Source organism: Cervus elaphus, chromosome 5 (assembly GCF_910594005.1).
Source record: "Cervus elaphus chromosome 5, mCerEla1.1, whole genome shotgun sequence".
Classification (NCBI taxonomy): domain Eukaryota; kingdom Metazoa; phylum Chordata; class Mammalia; order Artiodactyla; family Cervidae; genus Cervus; species Cervus elaphus.
Genome location: NC_057819.1, coordinates 100,497,923 through 100,508,840, shown reverse-complemented (window position 1 = coordinate 100,508,840; position 10,918 = coordinate 100,497,923). Strand labels below are relative to the sequence as shown.

The 10,918-nt window shown below is 51.7% G+C and overlaps 1 protein-coding gene across 2 annotated transcripts; it reads left to right on the top strand.

Moving 5' to 3' along the window:
- Positions 1 to 337: 337 nt before the first annotated feature.
- Positions 338 to 8,808, top strand: RNF222 (ring finger protein 222). 2 transcript variants are annotated; one of them, XM_043903805.1, is made up of 3 exons: positions 338 to 494; positions 5,467 to 5,641; positions 6,189 to 8,808. In XM_043903805.1, exons 2-3 carry the CDS (start codon positions 5,638 to 5,640, stop codon positions 6,848 to 6,850), a joined length of 666 nt encoding a protein of 221 aa, XP_043759740.1. In that variant the 5' UTR covers positions 338 to 494; positions 5,467 to 5,637; the 3' UTR covers positions 6,851 to 8,808. The 2 variants fall into 2 exon arrangements, with proteins under 2 accessions (XP_043759740.1, XP_043759739.1); XM_043903804.1 differs by having other exon boundaries at positions 5,427 to 5,641.
- The last annotated feature ends 2,110 nt before the right edge of the window (positions 8,809 to 10,918 follow it).

Sequence of the window (10,918 nt, the reverse complement as noted above, 5' to 3'; positions counted from 1 at the left end):
GAGCCCTTCACCCTGTCATGGCAGGGGAGCAGGAAGCAACGAGAGGATCACCAAAATGAACTCTGGAGGCTGAAGGACTATGACTTTCTCATTATTGGAGGGAGGTGGAGACTCATCTCTGGGGATGGGTCCTGGGTCACTGCCCCCACACTGAGACCCTCTGCTTGTCTCCAGTGCCCATCCCTGGACTCCTCCTTGGGCGGGGGAACCCTCCTCTCTGAGCATCTTCATCAAGATCACCTGACTCCAACAGGGGCCAACCCCTTGGGCAACGCCAAAGCCTCCTGGCCTCAAACGGGTTGGGCAACATTCACTTCCAGGCGCTGGCCTCCAGACCTGCTCAGTCATTAGCAAATGCCTCCGCGGCGGCGGCTGTCACAGTAACAGCAGCAGGAGGACGTGCCGCCCGCCCAGCGCTTCTGGGTGGCTCAGATCTGCTCTGTGGAGGCCCGCGGGCGGAGAGGCAGATGCTGCTAGCCCTGGTCCCAGCCAAAGTGAGTCTGGGGGCCGGGCTGGGGGCGGGGAAGGAGCTTGGTGGAGTTCTGCACTGATGCAGTTTGTGTGTGTGTGTGTGTGTGTGTGTGTGTGTGAGCTGAAGTTACAAAGCCTTGGGAATTGTGTGTGTGTGTGAGCTGAAGTTACAAAGCCTTGGGAATCCAGGACGGAAGGAGCTTGGCGGAGTTCTGCACTGATGCAGTGTGTGTGTGTGTGTGTGTGTGTGTGTGTGTGTGTGTGTGTGTGTGTGTGTGTGTGTGTGTGTGTGTGTGTGAGCTGAAGTTACAAAGCCTTGGGAATTGTGTGTGTGTGTGAGCTGAAGTTACAAAGCCTTGGGAATCCAGGATGGAAGGAGCTTGGCGGAGTTCTGCACTGATGCAGTGTGTGTGTGTGTGTGTGTGTGTGTGTGTGTGTGTGTGTGTGTGAGAGAGAGAGAGCTGAAGTTACAAAGCCTTGGGAATTGTGTGTGTGTGTGAGCTGAAGTTACAAAGCCTTGGGAATCCAGGATGGAAGGAGCTTGGCGGAGTTCTGCACTGATGCAGTTTGTGTGTGTGTGTGTGTGTGAGCTGAAGTTACAAAGCCTTGGGAATTGTGTGTGTGTGTGTGAGCTGAAGTTACAAAGCCTTGGGAATCCAGGACGGAAACCTAGGTGCCCACAAGTGTCACCCCACCTCATAGACTCACTGTGTGTGTGTGTGTGTGTGTGAACTGAAGTTACAAAGCCTTGGGAATTGTGTGTGTGTGTGAGCTGAAGTTACAAAACCTTGGGAATCCAGGACAGAAACCTAGGTGCCCACAAGTGTCACCCCACCTCATAGACTCACTGTGTGTGTGTGTGTGTGTGTGTGTGTGTGTGTGTGTGAGCTGAAGTTACAAAGCCTTGGGAATTGTGTGTGTGTGTGAGCTGAAGTTACAAAGCCTTGGGAATCCAGGACGGAAACCTAGGTGCCCACAAGTGTCACCCCGCCTCATAGACTCACTGTCCAAAGGTGGGGAGGTGGGGGTCACCTGGGCTGGTGACACCCCCCACCAGTCCTCGAGATGGGTGGGCTGCTGCTGTGGGTGAAGCCAGGTACTGGGGCTTCATGAGGTCGGCTCCCCTCGCGCCGGCCCTCCCCTCCCCCTGCCTCTCTCATAGCTGGAGGGGCAGCTCCAGTTACAGTCACTTTCAGGAGGGAAGTTTGGGGGCGATCACTTTTCCATACAGGTTTCCCCATCATTCTTTAAAAAAAAAAACTTCATTGAGGTGTGATTGACATCCAACAAGATGTACACATTTAACATATACAGCTGGATTCTGGAGTTTTCAGGGGGCATTTTCGTCCTTGGTTGTTTGTTACATCAGTGTTTCTGTAGCGGCGTAAGGGCTGGGACCTCCTAGTAATGCTATCTTGCTCTCAAGTCTTCACCTACTCCTTCACTCGAGGTCTGGAATGCCCTCCGTGGATGCACATTCTCGGTGGAGGGGGTGGTTCACAGTATGGCCTGTGTAGCCAGGCTGACCTGGCCTTGAATCCTGGATCTGCCCTGGACTTTTTTTTTTTTTAATTCCCATTATATACTGTTTATTCTTTCTTTTTTTAAAAAGAAATATTTATTTGGCTTCGTTGGGTCTTAGCTACAGCATGAGGGATCTAGTTCCCTGAGCAGGGGTTGAACCCAGCCCCCCTGCCTTGGGAGCTCGGAGTCCTAGCCACTAGACCACTAGGGAAGTCCCAGAAGCCTGGCTTTGAACAAAGTGACTTAAGCCTTGGTTCCCTGGTCTGTAAAACAGAGATAATATCTACCTCCTGGAGCTGTTGATGATGAAATGAGGAAGGGATGCAGAAAGCCAAGCACATAATTAGTGTTCAATAAATAGCCGCTGTTGTAATTATTTATTATTAGCTCAACACTGGTCTCACCTCACCTAGGAAGACCTTCCAGCCCTCCTCTCCCCAAAATTTCCTGAAGCACCAACGGGGATGCCTTTGGATATAATGTCTTCCCTTTCATTTAGCTAGTCTGTGCCCCAATCAGAGTGTGTTCCTCAGATTTCTTCTGCTGCCCTCTCCCCAGCACCTGAGACAAAGTCAGGTTTGGAAGAAGAACTCAAGGATGGAGAATGAAATGGTATGAAGAGAAAGGGAGGGATTGAGCATGGAAGGCGAGAAGGTAGGGATGGAGGACGGGTGGCCTTGCCCAGACATGAAGGACAAGGCTCTCCCAAAGCACAGGGTGGGAAGGGACTGCACAGCAGGCCATCAGCAGGGATCTGGGATGTCATCTGCATCCCCCGCGTCCTAATTTTTCTCAAACTCAGTTCTCTCTGCTCCCCTGCTCAACCCAAAGAGGACAGTGCTTCCTGCCGCAGTTAACATCTACTCACCCAATCTATCAACTGATTCAAATATTTTCTACACTGTCTAGGAAATCAATGAATATCTCCCCCCTCCCATCTGCCTCTCCAACCCCTCCCCAAGGTGACCTCAGACAAGTCACTTCCGTTCTCTGGACTCGGGTCTTTTCATCTATAACACTCGATTTTACTAGATGACCTCCAACATCCTTTCCCCTCCAGCATTCTCGAATCTATTTGCTCTGTTATCTTGTCTATCTTGATACCTCACTTCCTCAGTTATCCAAACAACTTAGGGTATTGATCATCATTCCTCCTTTAAAAAAAAAAAATTCTCTTCAAGAAATTTATAAATGTCCACTAGACTCTAAAAGCTTCATGAAGGATATTTCTCCCCCATGCCACGCTTGCATGATCTCAGTTCCCTGATCAGCAATCAAACCCACGGCAATGAGAGCCCGGAATTCAATCCTAACCACCAGGGAACACCCTTGAAGGGTTTTCTCAATCACTGCTTATTTCCAATGTCCGGCTCAGTACCTAGCCTGCAGCAACACTCAATAAATAACTGTTGAATAACTGGATACACGAATGGATGGATGGATGGATGGGTGGACTGATGGAATTGCCACCATACGCCTCTGGGGAGTTATGAAACGCAGGGGGCCATGTTAGCAGTTGGTCAGCTTAAGAAAATCAAGGTCATCCCGATAAAAACCTCAGTTTAGACAGCTGCAAGTATGTTATGAAACAAAAATGTCTGTGACACCGGAACTACCAACTTAATAACCTACCGCCCCTCACTTACCCACTCCTTTGTCATCTTTTCTGGTTGTTATTCTGATTCCAGAGGAGCTGCCCTTGGTCAGGGGCGTGAGTGTTTTTAGTCATCTACATGATAAGAAACATCTGGGGAGGAGAGGGAAGGCAAGTGCTAGAAGGAGAAAGTACTGAGCCTGACTGACAACATCCAGTGCCAAAGAAATGATGCTTTAGCATTGTGGTGTTGGAGAAGACACTTGAGAGTCCCTTGGACTGCAAGGAGATCCAACCAGTCCATCCTAAAGGAGATCAACTCTGAGTATTCACCAGAAGAACTGATGCTGAAGCTGAAGCTCCAATATTTGGCCACCTGATGTGAAGAGCTGACTCACTGGAAAAAGACCCTGATGCTAGGAAAGATTCAGGGCAGGAAAAGGGGGCAACAGAGAATGAGATGGTTGGATGGCATCACTGATTCAACGGGCATGAGTCTGCCATGCATAGTGAAGGACAGGGAAGCCTGGTGTGTTGCAGTCCATAGAGTTGCAAAGAGTTGGACACTTCTTAGTGACTGAACAACATCAGTCATTTATTGAGTATTTACTATATGCCAGACTTTTCATTCATGGCAGCTCACTTAACACTCTGGACAACTCTGAGAAGAAGCCAGTACTATTATCATCAACCCCACCTGAGAGATGGGAAACTGAGGCTCAGATAGGTTATGCAGACAATAGTGGGCATATCAAGGATTTGAAGCCAGCTTCAGGGTCTGAGTACTTGCACCCCCTCCCCTGGCCTGGAGGCCACACTGACCACCTCGGAGATTGAGATTTGAAAACACCTGCAAAGGCTTTGGTGCTGCCACCAGGGCCCCCGGTCCCCTACCCCTACCTCTACATATTTTTGCTCTTTGTTGGTTATGGGGTATTTTCAACTTGGCAAAATGGGCTTGGAACCAAGCTAAGAGGAAAGAGAGCGTCCAAAAGATCTGTGATTGAACCAATTCTCGTCTGTCCTCTCCCATTAACTAGTTTTGTTCCCACTATGTCATTTCTTAGTGGCTCAGCAGGAAAGAATCCGCCTGCAATGCAGGAGACATGGGTTCAATCCCTGGGTCGGGAAGATCCCCTGGAGAAGGAAATGGCAACCCACTCCAGTATTCTTGCCTGGGAGATCCCATGGACAGAGGAGCCCGGCAAGCTACAGTCTATGGGGTCACAAAAGTCAGACACGACTGAGGGACTAAACAATAGCGACAATGTCATCTCTTGGGTTTGGGGACTCCCACACACCATTCTAGCTCTCAGTGTCCAGGGGGGTTTTGATGGAAGAACATATCGCATCAGCAACCCCTCAGAAGGACGATGTGATCACGTGACCATTTGCTCACAGTCCTTCTAAAGAGGCTGTTCTAGGACTTCACTGGCGATCCAGTGGTTAAGATTCCATACTCCCAGTGCAGGGACATGGGTTCCACCCCTGGCCAGGGAAGTAAGATCCCACACGCTGCCTGGTGAGGCCAATAAATAGATAAATAAATAAACAGGCTGTTGGAAATGAACTTAGATGACACGGCTGCGATACTGGGAACGCGTGGAGGAATGAGAACACTGGCCCTGCGTCACACACCCAAACAGGGGCTCCCTGTCAAATCATCACCTTGGGGAACTGCACTTAATCCAACAACACTGCTACTGCTGAGAGCATCCTTGGAGCCTCTCTTTAGCTCTCAGATAACATCTGAAACCCACCCGTCACTTCATGGTGACTCTGTCTCTTTGATTTAAAATAATCTCATGCCCCTTGGGCATTCATTTGCTCTTACCAGACTGGGCGCTGGGTGACCTTTGGCCGTTTCCAAATACCAGACGTATCCTCGAAGGATGAAAACATGCCTTCACAGAGGTTGATCGGAAGGTTCTCTCACAACCTTGGGCAGGCTGCCGAGAAGAATCTGAAGGATGACTGAGCTGTGGTGGGCGGAGGAAGGAGCCCACAGCTCCCTGACGTGACTGCACGGCTGGCCAGCCAGCATTTGGATGTGTAAGTTTTAAGTTTTATTCTCAAATCCCTCATTGCTTTCCAGCTGCGCTTAGCATAGAGGGATGGGAGCCAGGGGCTGAGGACAGTTGTATGGGTCAGCCAACCTGAGCAGGGAGATGGAGGGGCAGCAGAGGCTTGCCGGGAGAACAGTCACAATGGGCTCAACACACGGCCCCCACTGGAGCCTGGACTGGGCGGGGTGGGGGGAACCTCGGCTGAGCCACCTGCCTCCCCTGGGGAACGGGTGCTCCTGCCTCCACTGGGGGCTTGAGACCAGGGAGAGGGGAGGGGTGACCACAGGGGACACACATGTGGTGGTGAGGGATCAGGGGGCTACACCTTGGCCTCCGCCCACCTCCTTCCAGTCGGGGGTGGCTGGGATCTCTGCTTGTCAGTCCCCCAACTCCCCTTCCAGCAGTGCCCTCTCATCTCCTCCCCAGGGTCCTGGTGTGATTTGGGGAGGTCCCTGAGGAAGAGAGGCAGCAGGGAGGCAGGCAGGGGAACCAGGCCGGAAAAGGCACTGATGCTCAACCCTTCCCGCCCACAGCCAGGGCCCTGCCCTCCTGCTCGGCCATGTCTGAGGGCGAGAGCAAGGACAGCTCGGGCAGTGAGTGCCCCGTGTGCTACGAGAAGTTCCGAGAGCTGCAGGGCGCCAGCCGGACGCTGAGCTGCGGCCACGTGTTCTGCCATGACTGCCTGGTCAAGTACCTCCTATCCACGCGTGTGGACGGCCAAGTCCAGAGGACCATCGTCTGCCCCGTGTGCCGCTACGTCACCTTCCTCAGCAGAAAGAGCTCCCGCTGGCCCGCCAAGCTGGACAAGAGCTCCCAGATCCTGGCTGTGCCTGTGGGCCTGCCCCCCACACCACTGCCAGACGCCCTGGGCCACACCAACCCCCTGGACCTCTCCCAGCCCATCTGGAGATCGTCCCCGGGCCAGGGCGGCCAGCTGCCCTTGGACCCGCCGCCCAGCCTGCCCCGGGAGCCACAGATCTTCATCATCAGCCGCCATGGGATGCCCCTCGGGGAGCAGGACAGCGTCCTGCCGCGGCGCAGTCTGGCAGAGCTCTCCGGGGCCTCCCCGGCGCCCAGCTCCACCCGGTCCTTCTGCTGCCGCTCCCGGGCCCTGCTGCTCATCACCCTCATCGCCGTGGTGGCTGTGGTGGCCGCCATCCTCCCCTGGGTGCTGCTGGTGAGAAAGCAGGCGTGAGCGGGGGCACCAGTCGGAGAGCCCCGCTGGAAGCTGCCCGCTCGCACAGCCAGGCTGGCCGTGGCCTGGGAGGAGCCCCAGTGCGGCCCTGGGCCAGCCGAGCCTCAGGGGCAGCCCGGGGCAGAGATGGGGTGTTAGGGTGCTAACTGGCGTCACCCGGCTCTTCGCTCCCAGCAGGGATCAGAAAGGACCAGGAGGCAGGACCTCTGAGGCAAGAGCTTGGGTGGGGCAGGGGAACTCTAAGCTGAGAAGGAAACTCCAGGTTCCAGGCCAGGGAGGAAGTGTGATGGACGCCCCTCCTCAGAAACCACAGCGGGGGTACACCTCAGCAAATACGCGTCCCTCCTCTAGGCTAGAACCCAGCGAGGCTGGGGGTGGGGTGGGTAGCTGCCTCACCTGTGGGTGTCCCCATCTGCCAGGTGACCTACCCAAGGCCAGGTGGGACTCCGACTGGGGGCACCTCCTGCTGGAGGGGGCCCACGAGTGAGACCCCTCCAGGTCAGAACTGTGGGCCAGGGTCCCCGGCATGCTCCCAGGAGCAGGCAGAAGGGATGGGGTGGCACAGGGACCAAGGCACGTGTATTCCCCAGAATCTCAGCACCATCCCCCCCCCGCCCCGTCCCTGACCCCCACAGTTGGGTGCGCGCCTTCCTACCCCTGGAACCACCAGTCTGGAAGGTCTTCCCTAAGGGAGAGGCTGAGCTCCGGGGCTGAGGCCCAGAATGCCTGGGAGAAGGGACAGGTAAGGGGAGCTGAGGCCACGTCGGGAATCAGGGTGACAGAGGTGGAGGCCAGCGGAATGGCCCACAGACAGAGCTAGAGGGCTCGCCAAGCCCCCCAGCCCAACAATGGCCCAGATTTTGAGTCCTGGGGTTTTCAAGGATGGCCTTCCAGGTGGGCAGTACCTGGTGGCTGGGACCTGAGTCAACTGAGAACTATGTGGGCACATGAGCCCCTGGGGGCTCCCACCTCCCGCCCAGCCTGTGACCAACCACTCATTAGAGGCCACACCAGCCAGGCCAGTTCCTGGGGTGGATTCCCAGGCTGGGCTGGGTGAGGAAGGGTGGGGAGGAAAACAGCTGTGCTTGGCAGGGAAGCTTCTATCTCAGTGAACACAGAACCCAGCTGCTATCAGCCGCTGGCCAAGGTCACGTCACCTGGGCACCCCACCTGAGCTGGGGTTCCTTGAGGAGGACACTAGAAAAGGCTCAGGTTGGGCCTTATCTGGGGAGTGAGCCATTTGGGAACAGCTATTTCCTGTTTATTGAGGCCCACAAGTCAATGGGCCATCATCTTAATTTTAGGGTTAAAAACAGCAAAAACCTCAAGCTCTCTTGAATGGGTGGTTTCTCGCAGCCCAGCTGTTCCAGCAGCCATGCCCTCCACAACACACGCCTCTCTCGGCGGAGCTGCTACACGTGGGGAAAGACATAGAGCACTGCCTCTTGTTGCTGTTTGGTGGCTCAGTCATGTCCAACTCTTTTGCAACCCCCATGGACTGTAGCCCACCAGTCTCCTCTGTCCGTGGGATTCTCCAAGCAAGAATATTGGAGTGGGTTGCCATTTGCTTCTCCAGGGAGTCTTCCTGACCCAGGGATCGAACCTGAATCTAGTGTTGGCAGGAAGACTCTTTACCACTGAGCCATCTGGGAAGCCCACCCCGCCGCTCACCTAGTTCCTAAAAGCCCGTCTGTAATGTGGTCATTTGGGGACCATTAGGGGAGGGGGTCCACACTGCAGGAGGTGTCAGGGCACAGGGAGAGTTGATCTAAAGCACCTCTGGGCTTCCTTCTGGTATTTTCAAGTCAAGAGAACACAGGTGCTACTGGGCGAAGTACAGGTGAATTCATGGGGAAAATATTTATTACAGGAAATAAAATGTTAAATTTACAAAGACTCTAGTGAATCCGTTTTAATCACAGCCAGGCTGCTTTTAACAGTGTCATGAATTTCTGGGGACCTGATTTTAAGTCTTTGCAGACTCTATTGTGTTTGCCGAAAAGTTAATTGCAAAATACCTCTAATGTTTCCATACTGTTCAGCGGTGACTTATAGATGGAACTTCTTTCATTTTCAAAGAATGTCAAAAGCTGTGTTTTTTTTTTAAATAAAGGTCTATATTTTCTCAAAAATTTAAGACAAATTGCAAATACACGTGGAAAGTGCTGAGCTTGGACTTCTAGGATTGTTCATTTTAGATGAAAAAAAATGGTCCAAAAACTCAGATTTGAACGGCTCTTAAACATTTACTCAGCCACATTTGTGAAAAGAATGCAAATTATAATTCTGCTTGGCATCTCAATTTTCACCTACTCAATTGTCAAACCCTAAAAGTTTCAAAACCCACTCTGCTGCCAAAGCTGAGGGACAGAGGTGAGGCTAGCATGCTTGTGTGTGTGCGTGCTCAGTCGTGTCTGACTCTTTGCGATCCTGGTAGCCCACCAGGCTCCTCTGTCCATGGAATTTTCCAGGCAAGAATACTGGAGTGGGTTGTCATTTCCTACTTCAGGGGATCTTCCCCACCCAGGGATCAAACCTGTGTCTCCCACATTGGCAGGCAGATTCTTTACCACTGTGCCACTTGGGAAGCCCAGGTGGAGTCAGTGGGAAGATATATTGATAAAACCCCTAGGAAGGAAACTTCCCTGGTGGTTCAGTGGTTAAGACTCCCAATGGAGGGGGCATGGGTTCAATCCCTGGTCAGAGAAATAGTTCCCACATGCCTTAACAAAGATTAAAGATCCTTCACGCTGCTACTAAGATTCAGTGAAGCCAAATATATATTAAAAAAAAAAAAGGAAGGGAAATTTGACATTATCAAAATGTCCACTTGGACCCAGAAATTCTAGAAATGTATCTGACAGATATGCTTGCATGTTGGGGCATCAACATATGTTATACAATTGCACTATTATTCCTAAAAACCAAGAATTGGGAAAACCCTACAAGTGATGCAGAGAATATCATGCAGCTGTGAAAAGAACAAGGAAGGACCTGCAAACCAACCCAGCAAGTCAGCAAGATCCAATGGCCAATGGGCAAAGGCAAGGTGTAGAAGCTGGATGTCTGATTATACAATTTGTGTCGAAAGTGGGGGAATAAGAATTTACTTTCCAGGACACTTCCCTGGCTGTCCAGTTATTAGGACTCCCCCCTCCCAATGCAGGGTGCCCAGGTTCCATTCCTGGTCAGGGAACTTAGATCCCACATGCCATGGGGCACAGCTGAAAGAATAAAAAAAGAATTTACTTTCCAATTTGTTTATTTGTGCATAAAGCAACTGGGAAGATTTGAAAAAAACTAGAAAAAGTGATCAGTTGTGGAAGGGGATGAGAAAATGATGGAATAGGAAAGGAACTTCTCTCTTCACCTTTGGCATTTTTGGATATCTGAGCCAAGTAAATGTATGGATTATTCAAACATTAAATTGAAAAATTATATTAGAAGCTAAAGACATCTTCAGTGTACACACCTGTTGCCTGGTGAGTGAGGAGCAGGCTCCAAGGTTTGAGAGCTGCCAGACTGCTTGTTCTGTGGTTCCAGAGTGTCAGCTACCGGCTCTGAGGGGCTGGTTTGTCTGGTCCCAGGTGTGACATCTTAGGCTTAACAGGCACCCCAGGAAGGAAAGTAAAAAGTTTAATATTGTCAGTGTTCCTAAGTTCCTATGCATTTCTCTGGGTCCCACCTTTTTTTTTTTTTTTTGCCACATCAGATGACATGTAATGAATTCTCTGTTTCTCCACTGTACCCCGCCCCATGCCCTCCCCCGCAGCGCATCATCCTCCCTAGACACTTCATTACAAGTCTGTCTCCTTCTTCTAGATGGCCTGCTCCTTGAGGAGAGGCTAAATCTCACTGATCTTGGTAAGATCATACAAGTGTCTGGCACAGCAGTTAGCAAAGTGTCAAAACTGGATAAATATTTGAAGCATGCATAAGTGAATGGATAAACAAGTGAACCAGTGAACAAACAAACATGATGGCCTGGTGTCCAGAAAAAAAGTTTAGTCCAGGGATGCAGGCATGAAACCTGGATAATACCCAAAAAATACCCATAATACCCTTTGT